The 14297-nt window shown below is 36.8% G+C and overlaps 1 protein-coding gene across 1 annotated transcript; it reads right to left on the bottom strand.

Moving 5' to 3' along the window:
* Positions 1–1175: 1175 nt before the first annotated feature.
* LOC118347734 (coiled-coil domain-containing protein 97-like) lies at positions 1176–10104 on the bottom strand. The gene is made up of 3 exons (XM_035687907.1): positions 9793–10104; positions 8228–8784; positions 1176–1662 (listed from the first exon to the last, which is right to left on the bottom strand). Exons 1-3 carry the CDS (start codon positions 9947–9949, stop codon positions 1405–1407), a joined length of 972 nt encoding a protein of 323 aa, XP_035543800.1. The 5' UTR covers positions 9950–10104; the 3' UTR covers positions 1176–1404.
* Positions 10105–14297: the final 4193 nt, after the last annotated feature.

Here is a 14297-nt window from a genome sequence, read left to right as displayed (position 1 = left end):
TAATTAGAGAAGTATTACATCTACAAAAAGATTTAATAAAAATAAATTTAGAAAATGACGTAAAAAGTTAAACATATTTTACAATTAAAATAAAATTATATTTCGACGTATTATATCAAGACACGTTAATTTATAAATTTATAAAATATTTTATTGACTAAAGTGTTTTTCAATTAATTAATGACGTGGATATCATACTTATTCCTAATAATATTAAAGTCATGACGTACATTAGAGGCAACGTTGAGATGGGTCGATAGAATTGCATTGACAGTGACAATTGTCTGTCCAATTCTTTCCGAGAATTTTGGCAGCACCAAATCTTGAAATGGAATATATATGTAATGTGTTGAGAATGCTTCCAAATGCAACAAAAATCCAGCCCCAATCGGTGGTGGGACAGCTTTTAAATGCAGCTAGCTCATGTCAACCTCATATTAATGCCACTTTTGCACAATAGTCTATTAATTAAAGAAGTGTTTAGATAGTAATTTAAGATAAAAATTAAAAGTTAAATAAAATATTTTTAAAATATTATTTTTAAAATTTAAAAATATTAATTATTTACTATATTTTGTATAAAAATTAAAAAAAATTATAATAATAAGATAAGTTTAGATGAATTAAAATTGCTTCTCAATCTAAATGGGGGCGTAAAACAAACAATTTGTCCGAATCTGGCAACTCTTAATAGTTGAACCAGCAGGAATGTGGGTGGGCCATTATCAGACAAATACCTCTCAAACCAGGTAGGTGATTTTAGAAAAATCCAATGGGAAAATGAGAACAAAAGAGATGCCATTTCCAATGTAGGTGTAGAAGCAACATGAATGCTTATCCCTCTACGCGGATAGCTTGTGCACTCCTACAACTCTCACCGTCAATACACAGCTACAGAAACAAAACGATAGAAAATGGGTGTCTCTTACGTGATCACGAGACCCAAGGTGGCAAGAATCACGCAGATATGCGTTCTAATCAGTGTGTCATCCTACAACAGACTACCACTCTCATCAATCTGTGGGTGTGTATAGAAGAAAGCATATACCACAAAAGCATGACTTTTGAAGCCAACTGTCTAAGATCCTTTTAAAAATTAGATTTCCTCTGCATATAGGGTCCCTTCAAATTGTTAGCTTTTTACCAACTTGTTATGCTTGAATTAATATCGAGTGCAGAAAATGTATCAGTGAATGAGGGATTTCTAATAGATTTGTGCGCTTGATGCACGTCTAATAGCAGAACACAGCTAGCAACAAAAACAAGCTGCTGGTCGCATATAATTTATACAAGGAAGAAAAAAATTTAATTACATTTGCAAGTCTTAGCTGGTAAACACTCCTAGTCAGGGGGAAGATAAGATTATGACAGACAAGTAAAAGCAAAAAAAAACATACATTCACCTCAATCGTCGGCGAAATATTTTTCCTCGGCATCATGGTTGGCTTCCCTCTGCCAGTGATCATCCAAGGTCTCATCGTTGTCTATTTTCGAATAATCTAAATGTTCATAATCTTCCCCTAATAGAAATTTCTGCTGCATGATATGGGTGAATTGGTCCATCTGATCTTGGATCTCTGCCACAGACAAAGTCACTTCCTCACTCTGTCTTACTGTTATTGACTGGGCACTATCGTTTGCATCAGGATGATCCAAGACCATCTACAAATGACAAAGCAAAATTTCAGAATGTCAGTTAGAAACTGACTGACTAATGTTATAGCAAAGGAAACTAGCTAGAAATATTATATTGATCTTTTACTGCTGTGTTACTCATGAATCCAGTGAGTTCTTGAGCTCATAATCTCATTCTCGATATGATTTTCATAGGGGAAGTGTATCATCACTTTCTGCTGTGTTATAGAATATTAGACTATTAAAAAATCCAAAAGATAAAAAGATAAAATAAAAATAAAAATTCAGCTTAGCCAATATGAGAATGTAGACATGGATACGTAGGATTACTAGGAAAAGATGAGACACTGAAGCCACCCACTTAAAAGGTAGAGGTGGGCTTCAATTGAGAAAAAGACGAGAGAGACACGTAAGATGGAGTGAAACGAGGGCATGTGCAACTAATGCAGTAAATGAGATCTAATTGAAGTTAATGGAGTGAAAAGAGGTGTGGAGACAGACTTAAAACAGTAGTAGTATAAATAGTGGAAAAAGAAATGAAACAACATAGAGGATAGAATGGCAGAAAAAATGTGGTAGACACACCAATAGTTGATGGAACCTGTAGCCCAATCGAAATGGATCAAGGCTAAACTAAGTTGAGTTGAGCTGAAAGACTCCAGAACACAAAACATTTCATTGAATGCTAGCAGGTCAAAGTTTGAGAAGTTCCATGAGATACGTTGATACAATTTGAATCAGATAAAATGGTTCATATAAAGATTGTAACAGAATCATAATTAAGTGATAACTAATCTGAACCCAAGTATGTTAGGATATAGCCAGGCTGCTTCAGTAAATAGTATGAAATCCAATAATACAATGGCGGAACCAGCAATTGTTTTGAGGGGGGACAACTTTTCTATTGTGTGACACATTTATGTAAAATAAAAAAGAGAATAAAAAAACATAACTATACATAAAATTAGATCTTGATAATTTGCTATATAAATGTAATTTATTCTAAAAACACAACTATAATGTTTCATAGAATAATATTTATCCATTATTATTTTTGCAATTAAATTTTTAGAATTTTTTTTTTTAATAAGTAAGAGATAACTATTATATATATGAATGAAATAGACATAGCCTATGTACACAGAAAGTATACAGAAGAACACCTAAATACATTCTACATGCGATAAATTAAAGACAAGAAATCATGGATATTGCCCCCTGCAATACAATAGCGGAAAGCCAAGACAATAAAGTGTGGAACAAAAAATTCTTCAACTCAGCCAATGTGCGTTCCTTATCTTCAAAGCAGCGTATTCCTTTCCATCCAAATACACCACATGATGCACAACGGAATCATCTTCCACACCGCTGCCACTTGATGACAGCCTTGCATCTTCCTCCAACAACCCAATAGATCCACCACCCTCATAGGCATAACCCAAGCAACATCAACCCTTTGAAAGATCTCATCCTACAAGACCTTTGTTACCTCATAATGTAGTAAGAGATGGTCCACCGATTCTCCATTCTTTTTACACATGTAGCACCAATCCATGGCTACACATCCTCTCTTCCTCAAGTTGTCCGTGGTCAAGATCTTCTCAAGGGCGGCACTCCAAACAAAAAAGGCTACTTTAGAAGGCACATGAGACCTCCAAATAGTCTTCCAGGGAAACGGGGAATGATCTTGTGTTGTCAAGATGTTATAATATGCCTTCATTGTGCATAACTTGTGATTATTAGACTTCCACTTCAATCTATCTCGCTATGCTATAGGGGTCCCCGTAGAATATAGTGAGCTGAAAAATTCTACAACAATAGATAATTCCCAGTCATGAAAATCCATACTAAAGAGAATGTTCCACTGATACGAGCCATGAGAAAATAACCACACATCCGCCACTGACGCCTCCCTGTTAACTGCAATATGATATAGGGCCGGAAAAGCCATTTCCAAAGCTTGATCTTCACACCACATGTCCCACCAAAAACTTATTCGATTGCCCTCGCCAACCACAAAACGGATTTAATTTGCAAAGCATGGCCACCCATTCCTTATAAACTTCCATAAACCAACACCATACCCCCCTCTCACTTCGTTGGAACACCAACCACCCCTAGCGACACCATATCTAGCGTCAATAATTTCCTTCCACAATGATCCCTCCTCCAAATGATTTCACCAAAACCATTTTCCCAATAGAGCTTTATTAAAAGTTTTCAAGTTACACACTCTCAATCCCCCATTCACAACTGAGGCACAAACTGTTTTCCAACTAACCAGATGAAATTTCTTCTCCTCCCCCATGCCTCCCCATAAGAACGCCCTAAATAGTTTCTTCATCCTATTCACCACCCCTGCAGGCATGGGAAACAAAGATAAAAAGTATGTGGGGAGGTTAGTGAGAGTACTCTTAATAAGAGTGAAACGACTCCCTTTTGATAAATACACTCGTTTCCAACCAGTTAACCTTTTCTCTATCTTCTCCACCACCCCATCCCAAATAGCTCTATTTTTAAAAGTTGCTCCCAATGGAAGGCCCAGATATTTAATGTAAGGACCTTCGCAATAATCTTATACACGTTACTAACCAGGCTTATTGGACGAAAGTCCTCAATAGTCGAAACCCTGTGTTTCTTAGGAATGAGAGCAATAAATGTCGCATTAAGGGATTTTTCAAACTTTTGGAAAGAGTGAAATTCACTAAAAACCTGCATTATATCACCTTTCACAATGTCCCAACAAGTTTGAAAGAAACCCATTGAGAAACCATCCGGACCCGGTGCTTTATCCTTAGCCATACCAGAGATAACCTTGTAAATCTCTTCTTCAGTAAGAGGTCTTTCCAGAACACTTGCACTCTGCGAGTCAATTGCCTAAAAAGGCAAGGTATCAAGCTTCGGCCTCCAAGAAACCGATTCTGTGAGAAGGGTCTCATAATAGTGTACTATGTGATTTTCTAACTCAGGAGGAGAAGAAATCACCTAAGAGCCTAATTGGAGCAACTCAATAGCATTGTTACGCCGATGTGAATTAGCCACTTTGTGAAAAAACTTAGTGCACCTATCTCCTTCTTTCAACCAAAGGGCCCTGGATTGTTGATGCCATGAAGTCTCCTCTGACAACAGAACTCTTTCCAAGTTTGCCATAACCGTGGCCTTCCTCAAAATCACCTCCTTCGAGGTATCTCCCAATAATTCTTTGCCCTCTAGCTCTTGCAATTCCTCCAACAGTGTAGACTTCTAATTGTCAATGTGACCAAAAACTTCCAGGTTCCACTTCTTCAGGACTTGCTTCAAAGCCTTTAACTTGCCTGCAAGAATGAAACTTGGAGTACCAATGAACTGATATGATGACCACCAAGCACTCACCATCTCTACAAACTCATCCGCTGATAGCCATATGTTTTCGAATTTGAAATACCGGCGACCACTGTGAATACCCCCACAGTCTAAAAGAATAGGGAAGTGATCTGAGCTGACTCGAACTAACCGTTTCTGGCTTACTTCTGGATAGTGGGCTTCCCACAAAGGAGAGACAAAGAATTTATCCAATCTCGACCAAACCCTCCCATTTGACCAAGTGTACTCTCCCCCTACTAGGAGAAGATCCATGAGATCCAAATCAAAGATAAACTCGGAGAATTCCTCCATAGCCACAAAATTTCGATAATGCCCTGATCGTTCACTAGGAAAGCGAGTAATGTTAAAATCACTCCCTAAACACCACGACACTTCCCATAGTGAGTATAGGCTTGCCATCTCCTCCCACAACCTTCTCCTATCCCTATCCACGTTAGGACCATAAGAACCTGCAAATGCCCATTTCAATCCATCAACCACATTTTTAAACAAAGTCGCCACCGACAACTCTCCAATACACTCCTCAATTGCCTTTACCACTCTTTTATCCCACATTAGTAATACTTCACCTGAAGCTCCCAAAGAAGCCAAATAAGCCCAACCCACATACGAGCACCCCTATAAACTTCGCACAATTCTTCTATCAATGAATTGCAACTTTGTTTCTTGAAAACAAACCACATCACCCTTCCACATCCGCAATAAAGATTTGATACGAAGGCGTTTATTGCGATCATTGAGCCCCCGTACATTCCATGATAAAATCTTAGGCTTCATAAAAACCTAGATTGCCCCTCCCTTTCGATCTACCTTTCCTCCACACCCTTCCTTCACATCATAGTTAATGGAACAAGTTAGCCGTCTAAGTTCCCTATCCTGCTTTGAGGCTGATTTCGAATGGCTAGCTTCGAGTGCTATAAGAAGGGTCTTGAATTGTTCTTCATAACCTCCAAAAGAAACCCCAATTACAGCTTGAATCTCCTCTACCTTCTTAAAAACCCAATTAGACAGACAACTCCCATACTTAGAACTGGGAGGGAGTGTACATAGAGGAATTAGAAATGCCCCCTCCTCACCAGGACTATCAGGGGCAAATAAGGCAAGTTCCAAGCTACAAACTAAGTCTGGTTCACCACTGGTACATCACATAATAAAGCCAGTTTCTTGACCTCCCCAAACTTGTTCCCATCAAGACACTCCATCTCTAGTGGTAAAAAGCCTAACGGAGACCCCTGTAATGACAACTCACACTCCAACATGTCTAACTGCATTGGCAACGCATCTGGGCCTCCCACCACCATGTGTGACTGGGTCTGTGCAGTTGACAGCCCAAGCAATGGCGACGGGAGATCAAAACTCAACAACCCATCCTCTACTGACGCCTCAAACAACTCGCCTTCCTCTGTACTAATGACTAGTGACTGTGCAGACTTGCGATGATGGTTGACCGTGACCGGCGGGAGTTTCTGTGCCGGAGTGGGGTCCAGCGAGACGCTTATCGGTGCCGTTGGAGGAAGGCACATTGCCTGCACCGAAATATCAGTCTGCGCCCCGAGTCGTATGCTTCGCCCGAGTCGACGCCAGCCAAACCTTGTTTGGGCCTTGCCCTTGACTAGGTCCAAGGCCCTTTACCAACCTAGCCTGCACAAAGGCTCACCCCACCCTTGAGCCCATCGCCCTCTCTTCATTAAACCCATAATCATGGCCCAAGACCATCTGCATTACTTCTTTCCCTTTAACACATCGTTTAAGGCAAAGTATATCTTCCAATAAAAACCCAACTTTTTCCTCCAAATCAGCCAGCGCTCGTAGCAGTTTATCCTCATTTAGCCCCAAAAACACACTGCCATCTCCTACGTTTCTACGCACGATCTCTGGGATGGACACTTCTAGCACCACTGCACTAATGCGAGGCAGTACCTTCTGCACCACCTCACGGTACAACAATGAACCATCAACCGTCGACGATGGAGCACCACCATCTCCCTTTTGCCCTTTCGGCTTGCCTGCCTAAGGAGACCACAGAACACAAGCCCCCCAGTTTCTCCCACTCAAGGCAGAGGGAAGAAATAAGCTCCTTAATGGTGTCTCCAAAATTTTTCCACCCCTCACCCTTCCTCCCTTCCGGTACCACTATCATACCCTTCCTCTTATCATGCCCAAACTCTGAAAGGGAGAAGAAACTACCATTGTGGTTGCATCCCCCCTGCACCATTAACACGGAGTTTCCTTTTCTGTGTGTTCTTAGAAACTCAGGAAAATCCAAAGACGCAGCACATTCCCTCACCGTAAAGCCCAACCACCCCAAAGCTTCATGATCCAAGAAGATATATTTCACCGCACGATGACTACTCTTAGTGATACTCCACCACCTATTATTCTCCTTCCTAAATGCAAATAACTTCTGTTCAATGAATATATCTCTGCACATTCCCATTATAGCCAAGAAAAAAAAACACCAACTCAATAATCACCAAACTAGACTACACAACAAACTGGGCTACAAGTTTTTATTTTCATAGAAACTATCAAGTGATCTTTTAGAAGACCATCTTTTATTCTAGTGCGTAAGCTAGTTTATTAAGTTTCATGTAAAATCGAGATATTTTTGTATCACAATAAACATATAATGATATAATTGAGACCTTAAATAAATTTTTTCTTACTCAATGAAGTTTAAAGAATAAAACCTCTCAACTATTTTTCATATAGATCATAAACCTTAAATAATTTTTCTTGAACTTTCACTTTGGATTCCATATTAAGAAGCCTAATATTGCTTTGGGATCCATATTAATAAATTTATTATATCTCCTAAACTTAGTTTAAATTAATTTTTTTTTATATAAGTTAGTTTAAATTAATTTTAGTGAGGCCACATCCTTGAAAATAGATAATATATAGAAATTATACAAAATTTTGGGACTATAGGAAAGAAATTGGAGAGAGGCATTTATAGGTATATTGAGATTTTAGAGAATTTTAGAATGGAGATTATAAATTATTTTTTTTTTTTTGGGGGGGCAGTTCTCTATATTTATAGAATTATAAATAAAATTTAGGGGGCATTTTGAAATTTCAAAAAATTTTGGCCAACATGGGTCCGCCACTGCAATAATAAAGCTTCCAGTACTGCAAACAGCTAGATACTTGGCTGAGCAAATTGTTTAGGTAAACCAAATAAAATCATTCATTTACTAAGTCATATTAAAATAAACCCAGAAATTACCTCTGCAGATTGTGTAGCCACATTAGCCTTCTCATGTTCTTCTAGATCCTCCTCTTCTGCATCCTCTTCTTCCTCCTCCTCCTCCTCCTCCTCTTCTTCCTCCTGCTCTTCTTGTTCTAGCAATTCTCTTTCTTCTCCTTGGTTTCTATCATTACCAATCCAGTCCCTCTCATCCACACCTAACCTCTGTTGCTCCATTCTTATCTTTGCAACCAAAAATGCTTCCTCTGATCTTCTCATCAGAGTCTCTGACCACCGTTCCCCTGGTCTTGCCATGCTTCTTCCACTTGGATCTTGATACTTACCTACGTACTCATGATGCAAATAGGGTTCTCTTTCCCTCATTGCGTCCTCCGAAAAATACTGCCCATCATGTATCAGTCTATTCAAGTAGGCCCGTCTCCGGTTCTTCACTGTCACTGATCTTGACTTCAACTCATCCAACGTCGGACTCATTATGCTTCTGAGGTGCTTTAAGTGCCAATTGATTTCATAATCCTCTTTAAGTGCATCAAATTCCCGAAGCTCATTGCTCGTAAGCAGTGACCCATATCTTTCTGAATAAATGAGCAAAGGAAATTACTAATTAATTTGATACGTAATAAAAAAACTACACTGGAAGGAGGATAAGATCCATGTACATAGGCAGCATAAGGAAATTTTTACAAAAAGTTAAAGAGACTAACCGTTAAACCAATGAAGAAGGTCTAGAAGAGAAAGAGCTAGGAAAAACAGCCACTAAAATTGAGGATAATAAAAGCTTCAGCTTCCTTAGGTGAGATCTATGATGGTATGAATTTAAATTTATGTAAAACATATCCTTCCCAATTAATATTCTGCTCTTATCTAAGCATAAATAAATTACTATCAATGTAAATGTGCCTTTACCCTTCTTTTCTTTTTTCCTTGTAAGTTGTAAGCGAACTGAGACATCGAAGAAAAATAAACTTCACTCTATTAACTTAAATTCACTAATTAGCTTAGTCAATCCAAGTTTTTTACGCTTTCAAGAAACCACGACAACGCAAAAGGCAAGTTACTATTCTTCTCGGTAATTAAGATTTTTATTTATTTTTTTAGGAAGAACTTGTAAATAAATATATACATATCCCTTTACTTTCTTACTTTTCTCAGCAACCGAACAGAATAAAACGGTATTAACATGGCAGCGAAGCTTTTGCTGCCATTAGCTGCCGAGTAAAATGAACGAAGAAAATTTAACCAAGAATGCGAAAATATTTCAGACTCAAGATGACCAAAGCAAACACACACAACACACACACAAAACTGTCCCAGCTAATCAGCTTAGTTTCACCATAAACTGAGTAATAATCACAAATGACTTGGTTTCTCCACTCTTCCTTTTTTCCCCTTTCCTCCATAATCTGTCCAAACAGATAACTAGGGCTTAAGATTAACGCAATTCTCAAACTTTATAACCTCAATTTAAAAAAAATACAAAACAAAACATATCGCATACTTAATTCCACAAAATTCCCCATAGACTTTGCGGCAACCAAACAGAACAGTATCGAGAGAGAAGATCGAATATACGCAAGACGTACCCAAGAAGAGGGCGATGTCTCGGGAGAGGAGGTCAAGGAGGACTGCCTTGCGCTGAGATGGTTCTTTGGTGTCGGATTGGATAGCCTGAGGAAAGTAGAGGTTATCCTGCGCCGACAGCCTCTCTGCTATGCTCTCCACTCCCTCCCTGCTCACCATTTCTCCCTCTCTATTTTCTAGTTTTTTGCTGCTAAAATCTCCAATCTGTGAGTCGGTGCGTTTTGGGATGTTGGTGGCCCTCGCGTGCCCCAGAAGGCTTCCTCGTGTGTTAACTGTTAAGCATCCAAAATTGCATTGCTCAAAATATTTATTAATTAATTGATGGGTTTTGATGTGTTTTGAAACTATTTTTCAATAAGAATTGGTGGGAATTTATTTTTTCCCGTATTGTATATTATATAATTTATCTATTGTAAAAGATTATTATTTAAATTTAATTTAATTTAATAATTGATAAACATATATCATTATAGAAGACGAGATAACTCATTTAGTTTACACAATTTTAATATACAGGATAACTCATTTAGAAAAGAAAAATTAATTTTGCTGCTTAATTTTTTAGACTGCGTTAAATTGAATTGAGTTGAACTGAAATGATAAAATATTATTAAAATATTATTTTTTAATATTATTATACTTTAAAATTATATATAGTATTATTATTATTATTACCCCGACATACATAGAATATCTTAATCACAAAGGTAAGCAAAATCCAAAAATACGAAAACAAAAACTATTACGGCGACATACAGAGTATATCTCAGAGAATCACAAAGTTGTGCAAAATCAAAAAATACGAATATATATATATATATATATATATATATATATATATATATATATATATATATACTAGCAGTAGGGAAACGTCCAAGGGACGTTTGCCTAATTTTTTTTTAATTTTTTTTTATTTAGTGATTGAAGAAGTGTTTTTTTAATAACTTTGTGAATTTTTTATTTTTTTTAAATGTTTATGATGATTAAAAAAATACATGAAAAAAAAGAAAAGAAAAATAAAAAAGTGAAATACACATTCAGGACATATTTTCAGGCTACTTCTTTGTTAATTGTAGCAATTATTTTTAGTTAATTAAGAATATTATTATATTTAAATTATGTTAAAACTTTAATTATTTATATAGTTATACTTTTTTAAAAATATTTGACAAAATTTCATCATTCATTTAATGATGAAATATTAGTATTTTATAAATTAAATTTGATAATTTATTTATGATATGATATTTATATGTTAATTATCTATTTTAAATTAATTTAAATCAGTCTTTAAATTTTTACCATTTGATCAAATTTGGAGAGTTATGATGAATGGTTAGATTTAAATCCTAGAATGTGCTTGGTTACTTTGAAATTAGTTATACTTGTATAAAATCCTATATGTCGTAAGATTTTCTAATTGATAAAAAAAAACATGTTTGCCACATCTGTCAAATTGAAGAAAAAAATAAAGTATAATTTCGAATATTAAAATAGTCTAATGTATAAGAATAAAATTATTATTTATTTATGTTCATAATTTATTATGAAATTTAAATTATATTAAAAATTCAAATTAATTAGATAGTTTTTTTCTCTTAAAAATGTACAGTAAAATTTTATCATTTATTTAATGATGAAAAATTAGTATTTTATAAATTAAAGTTGATTTTTAGTATATGATATAATATTATTCTCTTAAAAATATTCAGTAAAACTTTATCTTTTATTTAATGATGAAAAATTAGTATTTTATAAATTGAAGTTAATTTTAAGTGTATGATATAATATTTAAATTTTAATTATCTATTTTATATTAGTTTAAATCAATATTTAAATTTCTACCGTTAGATTAAATCTGAAGATTAAAGATGAAGAGTTAGAATTTAAAACCCAAAAACTAGTATTTTTTCCTACTTTTCATTTCTCCCTCTCTCTCATTCCTCACGCACGATTGTGGTAATACGTCGCACATTGGCATTCACACGGACAAACCCAAAAAGAAACAGAAAAACCAAACAAACAAGTGAAAAAAAAAAAAAAAAAAACCTCTTACTGTTCATAATTACTGTTTATAAACAGTAACATCAACAGTAACAAACAGAATAAGATATGTGAAAAAAAACCATTGAAAAAAAAAAAAAAAAAAGAGGCGTCTTTATTGTTCATTCCATATAGGCTTTTTAAGTAATAGGTATATATATGCTAATGATAGCTCGCTGCTTAGAGCTCATCCGTCCCTATTTTATCTATACCATTAAAGAAAGAGAATCTTAGTCATCGGTCGCTTCAATTTCAAGCAGTTCAACTTTAATTTCAACTTGAGGAGGTGCTGGTTCTCTTTGATATTGGATAGTGTTGGAATATCTCGGAATATTGTGCCGTAAAACCAACCAAGAAAGCGTTTGAATGCATCCCAAAGCAATCGATACCAAGGGACGAGATGATCACTATTGAAAAGGCAATCCAGAAGAGTGATGGCGGGAAAATGAGTGAAGCCAACATGGAAAGAGTCAATGGAAGAGAGAAATCTCCCACCTGCAAGCGGATTGGCTCCATAGTGAGAGTGAGGGGAAGCTTCACAGATATGGAAAGGAAGAGCAGAATGAGAATGGCCAGAAGGAAGAGAAAAAGGAGATGAGCAAGAATGTCAAATGCCAATATGACATGATCTTGAGACCAAGACAAGCCTTGGCCTTGGGACAAGAGGCTGAGGAGCATCAGAGTGAGGTTTATCAATGGTGGAAATTAAGAGAGAGCGCAAATCCAGGAGCAGATAAGTCATTCTTCTATGTAATTGTCAAATGGATATTTGTTATTGCTCCTACTTATAATTAAATAAAGTTTAAACAATCAAGCGAGAGAGAGAAAGACTATATATATATATATATATATATATATATACTATGCAAAAAGAATGCAGGATAGGAAAAATGTAGATGATGTTTACGATGTCCTAAAATGTTCGGCAGCCGAATATTCAATGTACTAATAATACAAAGTGACAAAACACACACACACACACACACTCGAAAACTTCTCCCTCTCCTTCCCTCCTATCTCCTAATTTCTTTCTCCTTTTTCCTCCTAACATCATCTCCTCCTCCCTCTCTTTCCCTCTTTTCTTAGTTTATTAATAGGGTTGGCCGTCGTTTGTGATTGTCGGTTCTTACCACGTCATGATCATCTCATTTATTTAAATAAAATGAAGCTTTATACATTAAGCGAAGGCCGGGGGCCCGGGAGTCGAAACTCGAAGGACGAACTAAGCTTCAAAGTAACTTTAACCCAATGCTGCTCTTTGTTAATTTGTAGAGAACTATATATAGTTTATCAAAAATGCTAGGGACAACTGCCCCTGCGTCCCCGCCGCGGAACCGGCTGCCACGTCAGCAGAAAAAAGAAAAAGAAAAAAGGGGAACATCCCATACGCGGAAGGAGGGAAAATCAAAACAAAAAATAAACAAAAAATCAAAACAACATTGCCGATTGCAGAGGCGACCCAGCCAGTGCAGCCAAACCTTTCTCCTCCTCCTAAACTTAATACCTTTAGAGCAGTTTCAGAGTCCAGAAAGTCGAGCCCCCTTCTCATACGAATCAGTAGTCTCCTGCATCTGGAGACATTTGTTTATCTTTAGAATAAAAAACTTTATGAATTTTAAAATCTGCTCTGGTGGGTTTGGGATACTTGAACTGAAGTCTTATCACCTGGTGTTTTAATTGCTCAAAATGCCTGAGACCTAACTGGACTATTGCATGTCATGCAGGCCTTCTGGAAAATAAGCATCGGAAAAACTAAAATTGCGTGTGAAAGAGATATGGCGTTTAGAGGGTAGGAGATGATGAAGAAAGTACTTGGATGAAAGGTCAGCTTATCTCTCACAGTTTGGTGAAGAAGCCGATGAGGAGTTTGACAAAATTAGAGATGCCCTCAAAGGACTGGATGAAGCCCAGTGCTCGTCCACACACGTCCAGTGCTCTGTTTTTTGGTGCAAAAACAGGGGCCTCTTGGACGTCTAATGTTGACTTGGGCGACGGTGGTGTACGGCAGGGGTTGTGGAGGATCTTGACGTTGCACGGTGGAGGAGACTGTGACGTGGTTGCTCGGACTCTCCTTCGGGTTTGATCTTTATTCTACGGACTTGGGGAAGATTGCTCTGGGAGTTGGGAAAGATGAGGGGTCTCTGTGATTTGGGGGATATGAAGGAATTTGCTCTGTGAGTTAGTTTTGGGAAATGAGCGTTTTCATTTCTTTCCCACGTGGGACGCGGTTACGCCACGGTTCCCCGCGCAGTTGTATATATCATTTTTGATAGTTTATACCACCAACGTCAGCCTCTAGTTAATTTAAACACATGAAAGTGACGCAGACTTAGTACTCGTTAAGCTGTAGTTTTTTTCAGATTTATACCTTTCTCTCTCTAATTTTTATATAATGTTACACGTGGCATAATCTTATTGGAGATCATGTGGCCCTTAGCCACATGACAGTGATATCATTAGT

Source organism: Juglans regia, chromosome 2, assembly GCF_001411555.2.
Source record: "Juglans regia cultivar Chandler chromosome 2, Walnut 2.0, whole genome shotgun sequence".
Classification (NCBI taxonomy): Eukaryota; Viridiplantae; Streptophyta; class Magnoliopsida; order Fagales; family Juglandaceae; genus Juglans; species Juglans regia.
The sequence above is the reverse complement of the archived record's forward strand: the minus strand, read 5'-3'. Positions and strand labels throughout refer to the sequence as shown.

Bases quoted from the DNA above. Each gene is read 5' to 3' on its own strand.
- LOC118347734 (XM_035687907.1), bottom strand. From the start codon at position 9,949: ATGGTGAGCAGGGAGGGAGTGGAGAGCATAGCAGAGAGGCTGTCGGCG. The intron at 8,785-9,792 runs GTACGTCTTGCG...TCATTTATTCAG, and splicing joins AGACATCGCCCTCTTCTTGG to AAAGATATGGGTCACTGCTT. The intron at 1,663-8,227 runs GTAATTTCTGGG...TGTCATTTGTAG, and splicing joins TGGCTACACAATCTGCAGAG to ATGGTCTTGGATCATCCTGA.